We start from the raw sequence: 19,787 nt of genomic DNA, 5'->3' as shown, positions 1-19,787 counted from the left end.
GCTCTACCTTCATCAATGTGTTTTGTTACTTCCTCAAAGAATTCAGTCATGCTCAAACCATGACCTTCCCTTGAAAAAGCCATGCTGATGATCCGTAATCAGATTATGTGTCTCCAAATGCTCATAAATCCTGCCTCTTGGGATCTTCTCCAACAACTTGTTCACCACTGAAGTTGGACTCACTGGTCTATAATTTTGTGGTCTATATTCCCTTCCTTGAACAAGGAAACAACATTTGCAACCCTCCAATCCGCTGGTACTTCTCCCGTCCCTATTGATGACGCAAAGATCATCGCCAGAGGCTCATCCAGCTCCGGTGACTTATCTAACATAATGCTTTTCAAAAGCTCCTGCACGTCCTCTTTCTTAATGTCTATATGCTCAAGCCTTTCAATCCATTGTAAGTCATCCTACAATTGCCAGGTCCTTTTCCCTGGTGAATACTGAAGCAAAGTATTCATTAACTACCTCCCCTATCTCCTCTGACTCCATGCACAAGTTTCCACTATTGCACCAGATTGGTCCTGTTTGCTCTAAGCACTGTGTAGTGTCTAACAGATACAAGTGCATGTGTCTGATGCCAGTTAAAACTGTGAGCTAACAGTTTCCTGTCCCAGTTAAGTGGTATAGTGTCCCAAATAAATGAAGGGAATCCTGGCTATTTTCTTGATTAGTTTTTTTCTTTGTCCCAAATAAGCGGCAATCCCAAATAACCGATGGCCCAGTTAACTGGAATCTACTATATAACATCCTTTGTTTAAAATGTCATTTGTTTTGGCAGTTGGAACTATTAACCTGTGGCAAGAAATGTTTGTTTTTAAAAAAAATTTTTTATTAGTTTTTCAAAACATTTTACAAAATTAAAAACCCCAAATCCCAATGAGGAGCATTAATACAGAGCAAGGTTAAGCATACAATATCAATATGCTACAGAGGAAGAGAATTTAACAAAAAAGCACCTAAATTAAAGACAAGTGAGCTTAGTGTCCTCCCCAAACCCCACAACACAAGAAAAAAAAACAACAATTCCAGACCAACCACCACACAATATAGAGAGTATAAATCCGGACAGTCAAACTCCCAGACTGTGAATACGCTTAGCAACAGAGGATAATAATGCCTACTACCAGAAAAGAAAGGGAGCTGAAAGCAAGGGACCGAAAAGAAAAAAAAACCCTAGTCAAGAGGAAGGTTATGAAAGTACTCGATAAAAGGCCCCCAGATTTTATGGAACTTTAAATCCGAATTGAGAACTGAATAATGAACGAATATGAGTTTCTTGGAGGAAAGCAATGTCAGCTTTGAGTTGTTTAATATGTGAGAATACCTTCCTCCTTTTAACAGGGTGGTTCAGTCCCTTTACATTCCAGCTCACAAATTTAAGTGCACTAGCCATTATCAATTACTAATGCATAAAAGGCAGCAGGCATATAAAAAATCAAGCGGTACAATAGCAGTCTGGGAGCAGAGATGTAAACATAGATTCGTAAGGTCAAAATATAAACATGTCCTAACCAATAAAGAAATGTTGGAACTGGAAAATTCACCCCACCCACACAACCCAAAACTAGACGGCTACCAAAACAAGTAGCTAGCTCTACCAAAGAAATTAACCCAAATACAACTTCCAGATCTGTGTCATTGACAGCAGTTCCGTATAAATGCTATAACAAACAGTAACTAGTTTATGCACTAGGAAACATAACTACAGATTAGAACACCTTCTGCCGAGATATACAACTTAATACAGAGAAAATCGGAAGAAAACCAAAACTAATCTACCCGCGAAATATTATAGAAGGACAAAGTAAGAGAAAGGGAAAAAAAAGGTAAGAAGGAAAAAGAAAAAAAAAGGGAGGAAGGGGAATATTGTAAATTCAAGACGAGTATTTATCAACCGTTTACCGAGAAGGGAGAAAAAAACATTCAGAGAATGGAAAAAAAAGGGGGTGAAGAAAAGAAAAAGATAAAATAAATAAGTATTTAAAACAGAGGAAAAATAAATCAGCAGTTGAACTGTGAACCGACAAACAGGGAGGCCTTCACTAAAGACTTCAAACCTCCAAAACAAGTTAGATTTAGTTGTAGAACTCTGTAGGTAAAGTTAGAAATGTTTGTTTTTGTTCCATTTTTTTGTAATTATCAGTGGTATCTTAATCAGTCTGAAATCATTTGAAAATGAGTCATTTAAAAAATAAGCAGATCTGAGCATGCATATTGGTATATTTTGCTTCTCATAGGGGTCTGAAACAGTTTAGGGCTTGAGAGTGAGAGCTGTTCTCTGGTTTTTAGGATTTTTAGTCTCGTTTGAAAACTAGACTGGTCATATCACATTGATTATCTTCTGCAGAGCTGGGAATAATCCTGTTTGATGTGAATGAGCACATTTTTGGCTGGCCTCAACTTTCAAGATACAAGTCTGTGCTCCGCAGAAGAGAATAATGTTGCCTGGCTGATCTCAAGGAAATTGTTATTCTCTTGTGATCAATTGAAAATCTACTTGCATATTATTTGAGTTGGAAATAGACCCAGACTTGGCTTTTGAGCCTCTCCAACATTTCTCAAGATTGCTCTCCTATCTTTTTGTAAATCTGGGTATTTTGCCAGAGATACTCTATCAGTGCTGGTGGGAGTAGAAGGTTGAGCTGAATGGGAATGTGTAGGGCAAAAGAGCTTGTGTTTACAGATAAAATAATAAAAATGTTCAGCTGGCCAGGTGACATCTGTGGAATGAGTTAATATTTAATACGAATGGATGCCAACTGGTTGGCAAGGATATAGTGGACTGAATGATCTTTTTTCCTGCTGTGTATGACTTTGACTTTTATCAAATTCTATTCAAGTAGGTAAGCTACTTGCAGATGAAGGATGTGCTCCTCTGAGCCAGGCTGGCAGTATGCTACATTGAAGCTTTAGGGCAGTTTCCAAAGATGACAACAAAACCAACTTTAAAAACATAAGTTTAAGGTTCATCTTTAAAAAGAATTGTAGTTGTTAACATATTAGGGGATATCAGCTGTCGACGTTTTGGGCCGAGACCCTTCGTCAGGACTAACTGAAAGGAAAGATAGTAAGAGATTTGAAAGTAGTGGGGGGAGGGAGAAATGCGAAATGATAGGAGAAGACCGGAGGGGGTGGGATGAAGCTAAGAGCTGGAAAGGTGATTGGCGAATGTGATACAGAGCTGGAGAAGGGAAAGGATCATGGGACAGGAGGCCTCAGGAGAAAGAAAGGGGGAGGGGGGGAAACACCAGAGGGAGATGGAGAACAGGCAGAGTGATGGGCAGAGAGAGGAAAAAAACTTTCAAATCTCTTACTATCTTTCCTTTCAGTTAGTCCTGACGAAGGGTCTCGACCCGAAACGTCGACAGTGCTTCTCCCTATAGATGCTGCCTGGCCTGCTGCATTCCACCAGCATTTTGTGTGTGTTGCTTGAATTTCCAGCATCTGCAGATTTCCTCATATTAGGGGATATAACTGATTTCACTCTGTATAGGAAGGTATTAAATAATAACTGGGCTTGTGTTTTTGTTTTTCCATTGCTTATTCATTAGTCAATCTTAATTACAAAGGACTCATCATATAAGATACCCTCACTATGTCTCTATCACTTTATGCTATACATAACCATCATTCTTTCATCCTCTTATCTGCATACCCATGTATCTTTTTGTAGGTCTACCTTAAGCAAATCTATTTTCAGCTATTCCTCATAACAAACTCTGTATTTTGAATGAAAGCTATAAAGTTATACAGTCCTCTAAATTGGTGAAGTACAGATTGATCATTTGCATAGCATTGGTGTTCACAGAACTGAACCTGAACTTCCACTTTTAGTACACGTTCTCACTCCACTGAGGCATTTTGCAATATTACAAAGAAAAGCAGAAGTTTGCGGAAGATATTGCAGCCTGCAGGATTTAACAGAACTCACTATATTTGGACACTTCGCAGACAGCAGGGCTTAGCATAGAATTCTACAACTTTAGGTAACTTGCTCTTACTGCTTGAGAACTGGTCATTTTTGCTGGCCATCCATATTCATATATTCTGACTGTTCATCTCCCATAAACTTGCCATTAGCAACATATTACAAATCAAAGAAGCATAATCTGATCTTGGCACAGTTCCTGCTACAGCATTATGTATTTGCTCTTGCCTTTTTGATTTTTTTTTGTTTTCCCTTTATTCTACTTAGTCCTCTCCAGCCTTCTCAGTCTTAAAAACTTGTTTTCTCTTTTTCCTAATTTGGAGGAAGAGTCCTGCATCTTAAACTGCCTGTATCTCTTTCCACAGATGTTGTCTTGCCTGCTGAGTGTTTCCAACAATTTTAGTTTTATTACAGCTTCTTAGTCATCTCTGAATAAAGCTCTCTCTATGATTTTGTTACAACATGTTCTGCATGCTGTATTATTTGGTCTGAGTCATGCTCAGTTATAATTTTAAAGATGTTAAATGAATTACTTCTGTTTCTTTGGAAGAGAAAAGAAATCCATTCTCTAGTTTCCTTAAGATAAGCATGTTTGATATGAATGTTGCTTTTGAACTTTCTGCCTTTCTATGTTTTAATACAGCTGCCAAGCCTTGTGCTAACCAAAAGCTTGTTTGTGGCCTAAATTTAATCCTTCTGCTTAATAAATTTGATCACTTGAAATAAAGTCTTTTTAAATATTATTGTTATGATGCATTGCTATTATAGTAGTTTGTGCATTTTATCTGCTGGTCCTTTTGTGTATCTCTTGATTTTGTGCCCCATGTTTATTGCTAAATACAATATATAATGTGCTAAAATCATTTGCTAGTGTTTCTGTAGTTCGCTTTCCTCTGATTTATTGTAGTCCTCAATATTGCGCAACTCCACCATTACTCTAGAACTATACTTAAGTAATATCTCTGTAAAATCATTCTTAACTGGAGCCACAGTCCAGAACAACCATATCTGATGGCATTACATCTTTGTAGAACCATTACTGAAAGAACCACATCTTCCATAAGTGCCTGAATAGGCCCAAATTCTAGTAGAACCTTACCCAATAGAATCACAAACTACTATGAACAGATTATGTACACAGTGCTATATGCTGCCATGCTTCAAAATTAAATCATGATTTTGTAAGAAATAACAATGCAATTGTAGAAAGTGTGTGATGTGGGGTTGCAGAAAAAGGTAGAAATCTACTTGTGTTCAGCTCTCAAGGTATGACTGAAAAATTGAGTATCACAGATCCTTTCCAACTGGTGTTCAGCTCTTGCATATGCTTGAACATTTGTGAGACCACTTTGGAATAGATTTGTTGGTTACTGGGGATTGACAGGCATTTTTATTTATGATGTGGCACATCTGTTTGTGGCCACATTTCCAACTTGTGAGTTGTTGACATTATGAATAGTTCACAGGAACCTGTACAAAGAAAACTTGTCTCAGCTAGGAAGACCTGTATTCAGATAAAGAAATTTCTTGTGATTAAACTATCTCAGACTCAAGGAAAGCAATCAGGATGGATGGGTAAGCTAACGAACCATGTATCTCATAACATAAGTACTTGGGAGCAAGGGGATAATTAAGGCCACAAGAAAAACACTTAATACTTCAAAAAACATGCATCAAATCCTTGTGGAACAGTCCATGTTCCAAGCCTATACGGGTATCCGTCCCCCTCTTTTCCTTCGCTACATTGACGATTGCATTGGCGCTGCCTCCTGCATGCATGCTGAGCTCATTGACTTCATTAACTTTGCCTCCAACTTTCACCCTGCCCTCAAATTTACCTGGTCTATTTCTGACACCTCCCTCCCCTTACTTGATCTTTCTGTCTCCTTCTCTGGAGATGGCCTATCTACTGATATCTACTATAAGCCTACAGACTCTCACAGCTACCTGGACTATTCTTCATCCCACCCTGTCTCTTGAAAAAATGCTATCCCCTTCTCACAATTCCTCCGTCTCCGCTGCATCTGCTCTCAGGATGAGGCTTTTCATTCCAGGACGAAGGAGATGTCTTCCTTTTTTAAACAAAGGGGCTTCCCTTCTTCCACCATCAACTCTGCTCTCAAAAGCATCTCTCCCATTTCCCGCACATCTGCCCTCACCCCATCCGCCCACCACCCCACTCGGGATAGGGTCCCCCTTGTCCTCACCTACCACTCCACTAGCCTCAGGATCCAACGTATAATTCTCTGTAACTTCCGCCACCTCCAACGGGATCCCACTACCAAACACATCTTTCCCTCCCCCCCCCCCTTCTGCTTTCTGCAGGGATTGCTCCCTATGCGACTCCCTTGTCCATTCATCCCCCCCATCCCTTCCCACCGATCTCCCTCCTGGCACTTATCCTTGTAAGCAGAACAAGTGCTACACCTGCCCTTACACTTCCTCCTTCACCACCATTCAGGGCCCCAGACAGTCCTTTCAGGTGAGGCGACACTTCACCTGTGAGTCGGCTGGTGTGGTATACTGCGTCCGGTGCTCCCAGTGTGGCCTTTTATATTGGTGAGACCTGACGCAGACTGGGAGACCGTTTCTCTGAACACCTACACTCGGTCCGCCAGAGAAAGCAGGATCTCCCAGTGGCTACACATTTTAATTCCACGTCCCATTCCTATTCCCATTCTGATATGTCTATCCATGGCCTCCTCTACTGTCAAGATGAAGCCATACTCAGGTTGGAGGAACAACACCTTATATACCGGCTGGGTAGCCTCCAACCTGATGGCATGAACATTGACTTCTCTAACTTCCGTTAATGCCCCTCCTCCCCTTCTTACCCCATCCCTGACATATTTAGTTGTTTGTTTTTTTTCTCTCTCTCTGCCCATCACTCTGCCTGTTCTCCATCTCCCTCTGGTGCTCTCCTCCCCCTTTCTTTCTCCCTAGGCCTCCCGTCCCATGATCCTTTCCCTTCTCTAGCTCTGTATCCCTTTTGCCAATCACCTTTCTGACTCTCAGCTTCATCCCACCCCCTCTGGTCTTCTCCTATCATTTCGCATTTTCCCCTCCTACTTTCAAATCTCTTACTATCTTTCCTTTCAGTTAGTCCTGATGAAGGGTCTCCGCCCGAAATGTCGACAGCGCTTCTCCCTATAGATGCTGCCTGGCCTGCTGCATTCCACCAGCATTTTGTATGTGTTGCTCCAATCCTGGTTCCTTGTTCATAGAACACACAAAGAGTGTACTTCCCCCTTGCCCATGAGTGGCATTAAATTTTTAGGTCACAAACATTTGAGTCTTTGGAGTCTTTAGATTTTCCATGTATCATGCTCTGTGAATGACTGCATGGAGTTCTGCTCTAATTCACTGACATTTGGTGGCAGTGCTGGGATAGTAGTGTGGACCTTGGATAGATTTAAGGGCTGGGAGCTTACACTTAGGTGCTGAGGTCCATGAGAACCTAAGATTGCAGTAAGGGTCTGGTAATATACTGTAAGTGCTTAGGAAAATTGGAACATCAGTGGTTTTATAAGCAGTGTGTGTCTCCACTGAGCTCCCAAACTTGCAACATTCAGTGCTGGTTGACAGTGAAGTGATTTGGCCTGAGTTATTTGCACACTGAATGGAGGTGAATCGCAAAGGAGTTATGCAATTAGCATTTGGTTTGTCAGGTGTAAAGGAGATGCACTTTGAAAAATCAGTACACTATACAAAGTTGAAGCAAGGGAAAGAAAATTGGAGTTTTACTTGGAAGTGAGTTTTTAGTTCCGGAAAGTGTGAAGGTGTCTGTAAAAAGACAGCTATATTTCCTATCCTTCCAGTTGGAGGTGCCATGGTAAGGAAAAAGATTTGTGTTGGTGACTTGGCAGTGAATTGTGAATTGGCAGATGAAATAGTTCCTTAAAGTGGAAGGAAGATGTGTTGAATGGGGTTGGGTTTGAAATCCCAGAGGATGATCTATTGAACATAAAATGAATCTCAGAGATTCATGAGGACAATGAGGGAAAGGAGTTTGATTAGTCATTCATCTTTTATCTTTAGGTAGTGATGCAGCTAGTAGAGCACCTGCCTGACAGGTCCAATGACCTGATTTCAAACGTGATCTCCAATGTTGTTTGTGCAGTGTGTATTTTCCAGTTTCTTCCCTATCTCTTGTATGTAGATTGTCAAACTACTATAAATTGCCCAGCATGATGGAATCTTTGGCAGGGGGAATTGAGATGTGAAGAGAATAAAAAAACAGGATTAATGTAGGTTTGATATAACTGGGTAGTTGATAATTGGCGAGGACTCATTAGTTCTGTCTCTATCTGTGCATTAGTTTGAAGTTTCTATATATGTGTACCGTTGTCTTCGTCAAAGTTCTCAACTGCCATTATGTTCTCAAGTACTGATTCCTCCCTTCTAACTATTCTAAATATGTTAAACCTTGTGATATATAATTTGTGTCTAATTTTTCTGCCGCCATTATTTGCAGTAATCCTCAATATATTACGCCTTTTATGCTTTGTTATTGCTCCTGCTTTTTATTTATATAGCTTGTTTATACGGAAGAAAGTTTGTATTAGGTAATTGGAAAATAAATATTACCCTTGTGTTTTATGATTCAATAGAGCTGTTTGTTGTTAGACAATTATTTATCATTTCCCCAGTTCTCAGTGCTTTGGGTTATTCTGCTTTGCTTGCTGTTAGATTGTTGTGGCAATCATTTTTGAGTTAATGCTTAAACTACTGGTATGTAGACAATAGAACTTTGGAGATAAATTGAAATTGTGTCAAATTGCTTTTCTACTTGGAGCGTATAGAGGAAATCCTGACAAGTGTACATAGTGTGAAATTACTTTGCAAAGTCTGCAAGTGCAAATAAATAATATACAGTGGTATGCAAAAGTTTGGACACCCCGGTCAAAATTTCTGTTACTGTGAATAGTTAAGTGAGTAGAAGATGAACTGATCTCCAAAAGTCATAAAGTTCAAGATGAAACATTCTTTTCAACATTTTAAGCAAGATTAGTGTATTATTTTTGTTTTGTACAATTTTAGTGAGAAAAAGGAAAGGAGCACCATGTAAAAGTTTGGGCACCCCAAGAGATTTGAGCTCTCAGATAACTTTTACCAAGGTCTCAGACTGTAATTAGCTTGTTAGGGCTATGGCTTGTTCACAGTCATCATTAGAAAAGTCCAGGTGATGCAAATTTCAAAGCTTTATAAACACTGACTCCTCAAAACTTGTCCCAACAATCAGCAGCCATGGGCTCCTCTAAGCAGCTGTCTAGCACTCTGAAAATTAAAATAAATGATGCCACAAAGCAGGAGAAGGCTATAATTTGGTAGCAAAGCATTTCCTCAGTTCGTAATGTTATTAAGAAATGGCAGTTAACAGGAACGGTGGAGGTCAAGTTGAGGTCTGGAAGAGCAAGAAAACTTTCCAAGAGAACTGCTCGTAGGATTGCTAGAAAGGCAAATCAAAACCCCTGTTTGAATGCAAAAGACCTTCGGGAAGATTTGGCAGACTCTGGAGTGGTGGTGCACCGTTATACTGTGCAGTGATACCTGCACAAATATGACCTTCATGGAAGAGTTATCAGAAGAAAACCTTTCCTGCATCCTCAGCACAGAATTCAGCATCAGAAGTTTGCAAAGGAACATCTAAACAAGCCTGATGCATTTTGGAAACAAGTCCTGTGGACTGATAAAGTTAGAAAAGAATTTGTTGGCCACAATGAGCAAAGGTATGTTTGGAAAAAAAAAGGTGCAGAATTTCATGAAAAGAACACATCTTCAACTGTTAAGCTCAGGGGTGGATCGATCGTGCTTTGGGCTTGTGTTGCAGCCAGTGGCACGGGGAACGTTTCACTGGTAGAGGGAAGAACAAATTCAATTAAATACCAGCAAATTCTGGAAGCAAACATCACACCATCTGTGGGGAAAAAAAATGCTGAAGGTGAAAAGATAGAACAGGATAATGATCCTAAACACACCTCAAAATCCACAATGGACTACCTCAAGAGCTGCAAGCTGAAGGTTTGGCCATGGCCCTCGGTCTTCCGACCTAAACATCATCCAGAATCTGTGGATAGACCTCAAAAGAGCAGTGCATGCAAGATGGCCTAAGAATCTCACAGAGCTAGAAGCCTTTTGCAAGGAAGAATGGGCGAAAATCCCCCAAACAAGAATTGAAAGACTCTTCGCTGGCTACAGAAAGTGTTTACAAGCTGTGATACTTGCCAAGCTGTGATACTTGCCAAAGGGGGTGTTACTAAGTACTGACCATGCAGGGTTCCCAAACTTTTGCTTCAGGCCCTTTTCCTTTTTTGTTATTTTAAAGATATTAAAGAAATGTGCCATCTTTAACTTTATGCCTTTGGAAATCAGGTCATCTTTTACTCGCTTAACTATTCACTATAACAGAAATTTCGACAAGGGGTGCCCAAACTTTTGCATGCATAGCATAGAGCTTCTGCAGCAAGTCCCCAGCACTAGCACAGGAGGGAATGTAAACAGAAATAATTGAAATGTCAGTGAACTCCCTCAGTAAGTAGAAGAGCCTGCACTTCACCATTTTAAAAACTCCATCTGCAGTGAGCAGTGGGCCATAACTACCAAGGCATTCACACACCAGTTCTTATTGTTGTAGACACACAGACCTTCTCTATGGGTCTTGCTGGATATCGCAGCATTTCTGTCTGCCCAGAAGGAGATGAGATTTCTGACTGGATGGCTTAGTCTGGAATGGTGTCTTGAAGCCACATTTCTGTCAGGACAAGTGTGCAACAGTTCCTCACTTCCAGCTGGTCAGATGCAGATGCAGTTAATCTAGTTTATTTTCCAGTGATTGGACATTAAGAAGTAGAATCAACAGGTTTGTGAACTTGCAAGTATCTGCTTTAAGTCTTGCTTTAATACTGACATGGTTACCGTGCTTCTGCATTCAAGCGTTCTGCTTCCAACAGCCACTTCCTCAAGTAGCTGTAGTAGATCGTGACACAAAGCGAGAGACTGCTCCAGTGTTAGCCTGTAACAGCACGGCACCTTTGCTATTCTACTTGCAAGTGAGGTAGACTTGCATATTTTTGTTCTTAATGTTCAGCAGTGTTTTTCAGTCATAGAAAAGATGAACAAGACAAGAAATTTCAACAATGGGTGGAACCGCTGCATCCATTTTGGATCAGTATGTTGAGGGACAGTTATTACCCTAAATCTATCAGGCTCCTGAACCTGCCTTCAATCAGCACTACTCTAAACAGATTCTAGACTCACTTACAAGGACTCTCTAAAACTTGTTATTATTTTTTATTTGCATAGTTTGTCTTTTGTACATTGGTTGTCAGTCTTTGTTTATATAGTTTTTTGTAAACTGTATTGCATTTCTTTTTCCTGTAAATGTCTGCAAGAAAATGAATCTCAAGGTAGGATATTGTAACATATACGTACTTCGATAATAAATTTACTTAAATTTTTTTTAAATTTTCCAGCACTGCCAAGTATTGCGGTTCCTTAAGTTTCCCATTGAACTACCACAGCCAAACAAGGTACAGTCATTTCTTCCATTATTAAAGTAGCTTGCATACAAAAAAGTTTGACTTGGCTTTAATGCAGTTCAACAAACCTAACATTCTTAAAACTAGTTTTTAAGGAAATCTGTAAACTTCCTTCAGTTCCCCTCTTTCACATGGGCATAAATATGGGGAGTAGAAATGTGTTATTCTACTCATACCCAGTCAGTCAATAAAATCCACATTATCATCTGATTGTAACATCATCTCTACATTTACTCTTTATGACCAGCAACCTTTAAGTGTTTTACTTATCAAGTACCCATTTACCTCTTCCTTAAAAGTATTCAAAATCTCTGCTTTCATCTCACTTTAAGGAAGAGAATTCAAAAGATTTGGGCCCTCCGAGAAGAGAATATTTTTGCTTAGTAATCTCTTACTTTTATACAGTGATCCATAGTTCTATTTATTTGAAGTATCATAGAACATAGGCTCTTTGGCTCATGATGTTGTTCTGATTCCCACCATCACCTGTAGAAACACCTTTCCTTTTTTTTCTTTCAGTTCCTTCATCTCCACTGCATTTGTTCCCAGGATGAGGCTTTCCATTCCAGACCATCAGAGATTTGCTTGTCCTTTAAAGAATGGAGTTTTCCTGTACCACTAACGGTGCTGTCACCTACATCTCTTCCCATTCCTGGACATCCACCATCACCCCATCTTCCTGCTGCCTTAACAGGGATAGAGTTTCTTTTGTCCTTGTTTACCACACCATCAATCTTCGCTTTCTTCACAGCTTCTGTCATCTTCAAAAAGGGATCCTACTACCATGCACATCTTTACCCCCTCCCCCCACCACTCTCTGCTTTCCACAGGGATCCCTCTCTCTCTGAGTCCCTGACCACTAATCTCCCTTCTGCCACTTATCTCTGAAAACAGAAGAAGTGCTACATCTGCTTATTCATCTCCTCCCTCACCTCTATTCAGGGCCCAAACAGTTCTTGCAGATGAGGCATCACTTCACTTGCAAATTTGTTAGGGTCATCTTTCTGTATCCAGTGCCCCCCCCCCATGTCTTATTTTGGCTTATTCTCTCTTCCTTTTCCGTCCTGTAAAAGGGCCTCAGTCAGATATGCTGACTGCTTATTCCTTTCCATAGATGCTGCCTGACTTGCATTTTTCTTTCCTCCAGCAAACTTTTGTGTTTGTGTTACTTTGAATTTTGAGCATCTGCAAATCTCCTGTTTTTTTTGAATTAGATGTAATTTGAGCTGTGCTGTCATGTAACATGGTGAATATAGAGAAGTGATTTTCAGTATTGCTTTTCAATCATGGATTCATGATTTTGAAAGTGGAAAAACAATTATTTAAATTGGAATAAGTCTGAAAGAAAGCAGCTGCATCAAAAAGCTGGTAAGGAACTTTAGTAAAGTGCTGAAAACAAGTTTTGTGTCCATATATATTCTATGGTAGCCAGGCTGTATTAAAAATCTGTTTATTTTAAGCTTGTCAGAGACTAATCTTTGGATATTAATACATATTTGACATGTCAACAAATACACTCAAAAACTTCTATAGATGTGCCGTAGAGTGCATTCTTACAGGCTGCATCACTGTCTGGCTACTGCACAGGATGAAAACAAGCTGCAGAGGGTTGTAAATTTAGTTGGCTCCATCTTGGGTACTAGCCTACAAAATACCCAGGACATCTTCAAGGAGTGGTGTCTCAGAAAGGCAGCATCCATTATGAAGGACCTCCAGCACCCAGGGCATGTCCTTTTCTCACTGTTACCATCAGGTAGGAGGTACAGAAGCCTGAAGAAGCCAGAACACTCAGTGATTCAAGAACAGCTTCTTCCCCTCTGCCATCCAATTCCTAGATGGACATTGAACCCATGAACACTACCTCACTTTTTTAATATATGTTTCTGTCTTTTTGCATGATTTTTAATCTATTCAACATATGTATACTTTAATTGATTTACTTATTTATTTATTATCTTCCTCTTCTATATTATGTATAGCATTGAACTGCTTCTGCTAAGTTAGCAAATTTCATGACACATGCCAGTGATAATAAACCTGATTCTGAATAAATGCTTCTCAGTCTTCCAGCTGGATATTGATGTCCGACATTTTATAACCGACATTTTGATGGCAAACTCTGCCATCTTCTTCAGGGATGATGCCTGGGCATGTCTAGTCCAGAGGTATTTATACCCCCATGGTCCATCTCTCCGGATTGGTTAGTCCTCATCTAATCAGGTTTCTGCTCTCCTACCTTGTTTATAATCGAATTCCTGTTGTTACTTAGAGCGAGACCTTCGTCTTTGTTAAAATTCTTTTCCTCTAGTTTTATTTCAATGGCTTTCTTTACTAGGCCATTGGCGCAGCACAGTAGTTTTGTGCATCAAAGTCAATCCTATGGCCATTGCAAATGCAGTGTTATTGCCAATTTCTCTGGGTAACCAAAACAGATACTTCTGTGCTCCTTGATGTGGGTTTCCACTACATTCATAGGGAATCCTGTAAATTCGATTGTAAGCAAGGTGGAAGAGTGGAAACCTGATTGCATGAGAACTAACCAATCTAGAGGGATAGACCTCCGGGATATAAATACCACCAGACTAGAAATGCTCAAGTATCATCCCTGATGAAGACGGAGTTTGTCATCGAAACATTGGTTATACTCTATACCTGTACCTGCTGGATGCCTGAGGAGAGCTTATTTATCATGTATGCCAGAAAAGCACTAGATCTTTTATCATTAATACATGATTTTATTTTATAGGCCTTGGAAGAAGTTCCTCACCGACTAAACAACATAGTAGAATTTAGTAAACATGTGATGAAGCCGTTATTGGGAGATAACTTTGTACAACCTGGGGTAAGAAAATTTCAATTTAATAATAAAAGGTTCCAAGCATTCAGCAATATTGTGCTTGAGGATAATATTGGTGAGTTGATAAACGCTGAGTGATGTTTAAAGGAATAAAGGCAGATTAAATGAACATTCACACTTGATCATTAAAAATGTTTAGCTGCTCTAGCATCCACCTGTTTAAAATCAGGGTTTGTGTAGGAGATGTATATCTATTTTCTGTTTGTATTGTATTTTGTGGTGCATTTATTATGGTAATCTGTCACATAGGTTGGGGCGTGGTAGGGACAAATGTGTGTAGTTAACACATTTACGCTTTGTCTTAGTTTATTCTAGTGGAGAGGGAGTGAACCCATGGGGAATCATCTTTTTGTTGACTGCTATTTGATCACTAACTTCGTTATTTTGCTAATTTAAACATTATTAGACTGCTTATTACGCTAAATTTGCTGTTGTACTACTTGATACCACTAATATCACTATTAGACTGCCAATTATACTTTTATATCACTAATTTAGTTTTGTTAGTTTTTTATATTGCTACAAGAACATTTGCTATTGCTGGTTTTGTAAAGAAGAATTGAGTGTACCTCTTTCAATTTGGAAATTAGTTATTTGGAAGTGCATCATACAAATTCGATTACCCAGGGTGTGTCACTAAGCACTTTTGGTTTGTTTTCAAGTATCCGCTACATTTTGTCAACAAAAAAAGTGATAGCAAATGAATCCCACTCTATGGCAAAGGATTACTTTAGAGCTCTTGGCGAAACTGGAGCAACTTGGAGCAAATAAGCAACCTTTTGCTGATTCATGCTGTGTATTTGTGGTTTGAACACAGCTTTGAATGGTCAGTGCTGCCTGATCATTGGGAATTGTGTGGTGTTTGCCTGAGGGTTAATTGCTTTGTTTCATTGAAGTGCTGAAATATTCTGGTTCCTGGCATTTGAAATGAAGACTGTATGTTGAATTTGAGTTGACTTATTTCTTACAGCCTTCACATACATGAGTAAAAGTCTTATGTTTATTATGTCTCTGTCTGAATGTGCAAATTATAGTAATTTGTAATAAATAGTATGTACAGTAAGATCTACAACAGAACTGTCAATATAGCTTAGATATACAATTGTGTCAACGTGGATTAATCAGTCTGATGGCCTGGTGGAAGAAGCTGTCCCGGGGCTTGTTGGTCCTGGCTTTAATGAGGTGGTACCGTTTCCTGATGGTGGGAACTGGAACAGTTTGTGGTTGGGGTGACGCAGGTCCCCAATGATCCTTCAGGCCCTTTTTACACACCTGTCTTTGCAAATGTCCTGAATAGTGGGAAGTTCACATCCACAGATGCGCTGGGCTATCCGCACCATTCTGTCCTGCGATTGAGGGAAGTACAATTCCCAAACCAGGCAGCGATATAGCCAGTCAGGATGCTCTCAATTGTGACCCTGTAGAAAGTCCTTAGGATTTGGAGACTCATGCCAAATTTCTTCAGCCATCTGAGGTGAAACAGGTGCCATTATGCTTTTTTTCACCGCACAGCCAAATGTAGTCCTTGGTGATGTGTATACTGAGGAAATTGAAGCTGTTCACCCTCTCAATCCTGGATCCATTGATGTCAAAAGTGGTGAGCCTGTCTTCGTTCCTTCTGTAATTCACAACCAACTCCTTTGTTTTTGCGACATTGAGGTGTTTTCTTGACACCACTATATCAGGGTGATGACCTCTTCTCTGTAGGCTGCCTCATTATTATTTGAGATAAGGCCAATCGATGTAGTAGCATCTACAAGTTTAATTAACAAATTGGAGCTGTGGATGGATGTACAGAGAGTAAAGGAGGGGGCTTAGGACACAGCCCTGCAGGGCTCCTGTGTTGAGGGGCAGATGTGAGGGATCCCACTCTTACCACCTGCCATTGATCTGACAGGAAGTCCAGGATCCAGCTGCACAAGGCAAGGTGAAGGCAGAGGTTGCTGAGCTCCTTGTCAAACCTGGAAGGGAATAATAGTGTTGAATTCTGAACTGTAGTCCAAGAACAGCATTCTCACATAAGCATCCCTCCTCTTCAGGTGTGTAAGGACAGTGTGTAGAGCTGTGGCTATTGCATCATTTGTCGATCTTGTTTAATTTCTGTGTCTGTTTGGTCTTGTTTAATTGCTGCGGATGTACGGACATTTTGTTTGTTGCTTACGTTTATTAACTTGGATATTGCTGGTGCTGCGGGCGAGCAGGAAGTTAATTGTGAGTTGTGCAACCAGAGAAAGTAACGTAAGTATATTGAAGCATGGAACATGCATCAACGACTCTGGAGTTGGGCTTGCAACAGAGAAATTGAAGCTAAAGCTGATCTAATCGATGGTCTTTGAGAGGAGTATGAAACAAATGGGAACAAAATTAAAGGTTTAATACCATCAATTAATGAGCTTATGAAAAATAAAGAAAATGCCTCATAAATGACGACTAATTCCTGTGAAGCTGTTGCTAAGCAACCTCACATGCTAATCTCATTAATTCCCAAGTTTAAGCAGGAAAGAGAAAATAGATGTTTTTCAAGCATTAATTGCTATTGTAGTGCATTCATAAGGGATGTGAAACAGTAGTTCAACCAAATATGTATTGAAGGTCATGTTGGCTGCAGCAAGTGATGTGAGTCACCTTCCATCAGATAATATTTCTCATTCTAAGGAATGTTTTGACTACACATATAGCAGATAACCCACAAGATGATGTGAAACAATATGGCATTGTGTGAGATGTCAGTCCTCAAACTTGTAGTCTTGCCTTCTTTATAACTGCATCAATATTTTGCATTCAGGTTAGGCCCTCAGAGATACTGACACAGGACCTTCTGATCCCTCTGAGGATTGTTTTGTGTTGCCTTGTCTTACCCTTGCTGAAGTCTGCAATCGGCTCTTTGCTGCGACACCACTCAGCTAACTGGTATATCTCGCTCCTGTACACCCTTTCGTCACCATCTGAAATTCTGCCAGTATTGATTCATTTGTTCCTCAGTTGTCTGTGAAACATGAGCTAGAGCTGCTCGTGTTTCAGAGGATTTACTCAGCCCACACTAATGAGGCACTCTGAACCTATGTCATATCCAACAGCACAAAGTGCTCATGGGAACATTCCCTTGCAGCATGGAAACACTCTTGTTTTGGATGATAGATGTCCGAATTGTACTTACTGATATACTGTATAATATCAATTGTATATCAATAGTGCCAGGCAGGCTAAGTCACTGCAATGGAGAAATTAATTCCAAAAATAAAAATCAGATTTGTTTGTTTTTTGAGGAGATGATAAATGCTTTTCAGATTTAGTTTGTGTTGAGCAGCAGTACTCCCTTGAACTGCTATTAAAGATTCTATTGCAATAAAGGCTACATTAAGGATTATAATTTTGCAACATGAGTTAATGTGATCATTGATTCCTGAAGAATCTGGAGAAAGCAGCAAAATGGACACTGCTGGTGAAATGGTAGCAACTTGGAAAAAGTATACGCTGTCCAAATGGACGTCCTTAAAAAAATTAATTGAATGTTGCTCATGAAGTCCAATACTAATTTGTATATTTGGAAAATAAGTAACTTTATAATCGGAAAATCCAATCCACAAACTATTGCTGGCTAATCTCAATAAGTGAAATACTTGTGACTTTGCATAGTTTAGGAAATTTATTCAGCAGTCCTAAGACAAAATAGTAATATTATTACTTTACAGTTCTTAAGTTGGTGAGCTTGAAAAACAGTTGCAAGAAAAAGTTGGTGAACCCTTTGCAATTACCTGGTTTTCTGTATTAATTACTCAAAAATGTGGTCTGATCTTCATCTAAGTCACAATAATAAACAAAAAAACATCTGCCTAAACCAATAACACACAGACATTTGTACTACTACTTGTACACCATTTAAACAATCACAGTCTAGGTTCAAAAAAGTATGTGAACCTCTGGGGTAATGCCCTCTACAAAAGCTTTTTGGAGTCAGGTGTTCCACTCAATGAAATGAGATTGGAGGTGTGGGATGTAGAGGTGCCCTCCCCTATATTTAAAAATAGACACATAAAATCAGGTTACTTACTGACAGAGCCTGCTCTTCTCAAGAAGGGTCTGTTTATGTGTACCATGCCTCAATCAAAACAACTTTCAGAGGACCTTAGAAGAATTGTAGAGATGCATGAAGCTGGAAAAGGCTACAAAAGCATTTCTTACATCAGTCCACAGTAAGAGAACTTTTCTACAAATGAAGGAAATTCAGTACTTTTGTCACTCTCCCTAGAAGTGGGCATCCTGCAAAGATCTCTCTGAGAGCATGACATGCAATGCTGAAGGAGGTGAAAAAGAACTCAAAGGTAACAGCAAAAGACCTGCAGAAATCTCGAACTTGCTAAAGTCTCTGTTCTTGTGTCCACTATAAGAAAAACAGTGAATGAGACAGGTGTTCATGAAACGACACCACAGAGGAAACTGCTGCTCTCCAAAAAAAAATATTGCTGCATATCTCAAGTTTGCAGATAACCACCTGGTTATCCAACAACATTTCTGGAACAATGTTCTGTGGACAGATGAGAGAAAAGTTGAACTTTTTGGCAGAAATGCACATTGCTATGTTTGGAGGAAAAAGGGCACTGCACGCCAACACCAAAACCACATCCCAAATGTGAAGCATGGTGGAAGAAGCATCATGGTTTGGGGCTGCTTTGCTACTTCAGGGCCTGGCAGTTTGCAATTGTTGAAGGAAACAATGAATTCAAAATTGTACAAGATTCTTTACAAGAGAATATCAGGGTAGTGGTCTGTCAGCTGAAGCTTAATAGAAGTTGGATGATGCAACAAGACAATGATCCTAAAGGCAAGAGTAAATCAACAATGGAATAGTTTAAACAAAGAAAATTCATGTTTTAGAATGGCCAATTCAAGAGTCCAGATCTTAACCCAATTGTGATGCTGTGACATGCCCTGAAGAGGGCTGTTCGTGCAAGGTATCCCAGAAATATTGATGAACTGAAACAGTTTTGTATGGAGGAAGGTGTAAAATTCATCCTTGCCATTGTGCAAGTCTGATTAACAGCTGCAGGAAATGTTTGGTGGAGGTTATTGCTGCTAAGGGAGGTTCTACCAGTTATTAAATACAAGGGTTCACATAGTGTTTCTAGCCTGGAATGTGAATGATTAGGTAATGTGTTCAATAAAGACATGAAAAGTGTAATTGTGTGTTATTAGTTTAGGCAGATTATGTTTGTCTATTATTGTGACTTAATATGGGATGATTGATATGTTCATGTCCACCTTATATAAGGTAGGAGTCAATTTTAGAAAACATAGCACATTTATTGTTCAACATAGTTCCGTCCTACATTTACACACTTAGTCCAGCGGTCATGGAGCATACGGACCTTGGACCTCCAGAAAGTGTTCACAGTGAGTGATAAGTCTGTGCCCTAGGGTAGAAGGAGATGAGTTATACAGCTCTCGTTACATGCACGTGCAT

At 39.7% G+C, this 19,787-nt stretch overlaps 1 protein-coding gene across 1 annotated transcript in view; it reads left to right on the top strand.

Annotated features, from left to right (window-relative positions):
• ippk (inositol 1,3,4,5,6-pentakisphosphate 2-kinase) overlaps positions 1 to 19,787 on the top strand; it is a 125,785-nt gene that overhangs the window by 23,098 nt on the left and 82,900 nt on the right. The window contains exons 2-3 of the mRNA XM_073072678.1: positions 11,404 to 11,460; positions 14,216 to 14,311. Coding sequence (XP_072928779.1) covers positions 11,404 to 11,460; positions 14,216 to 14,311 — 153 coding nt within the window. The remainder of the gene's footprint in view (positions 1 to 11,403; positions 11,461 to 14,215; positions 14,312 to 19,787) is intronic.

This window comes from Hemitrygon akajei, chromosome 19, assembly GCF_048418815.1.
Source record: "Hemitrygon akajei chromosome 19, sHemAka1.3, whole genome shotgun sequence".
Lineage (NCBI taxonomy): Eukaryota > Metazoa > Chordata > Chondrichthyes > Myliobatiformes > Dasyatidae > Hemitrygon > Hemitrygon akajei.
Note: the sequence above shows the minus strand (reverse complement) of the source record. Positions and strands in the feature narration are given on the sequence as shown.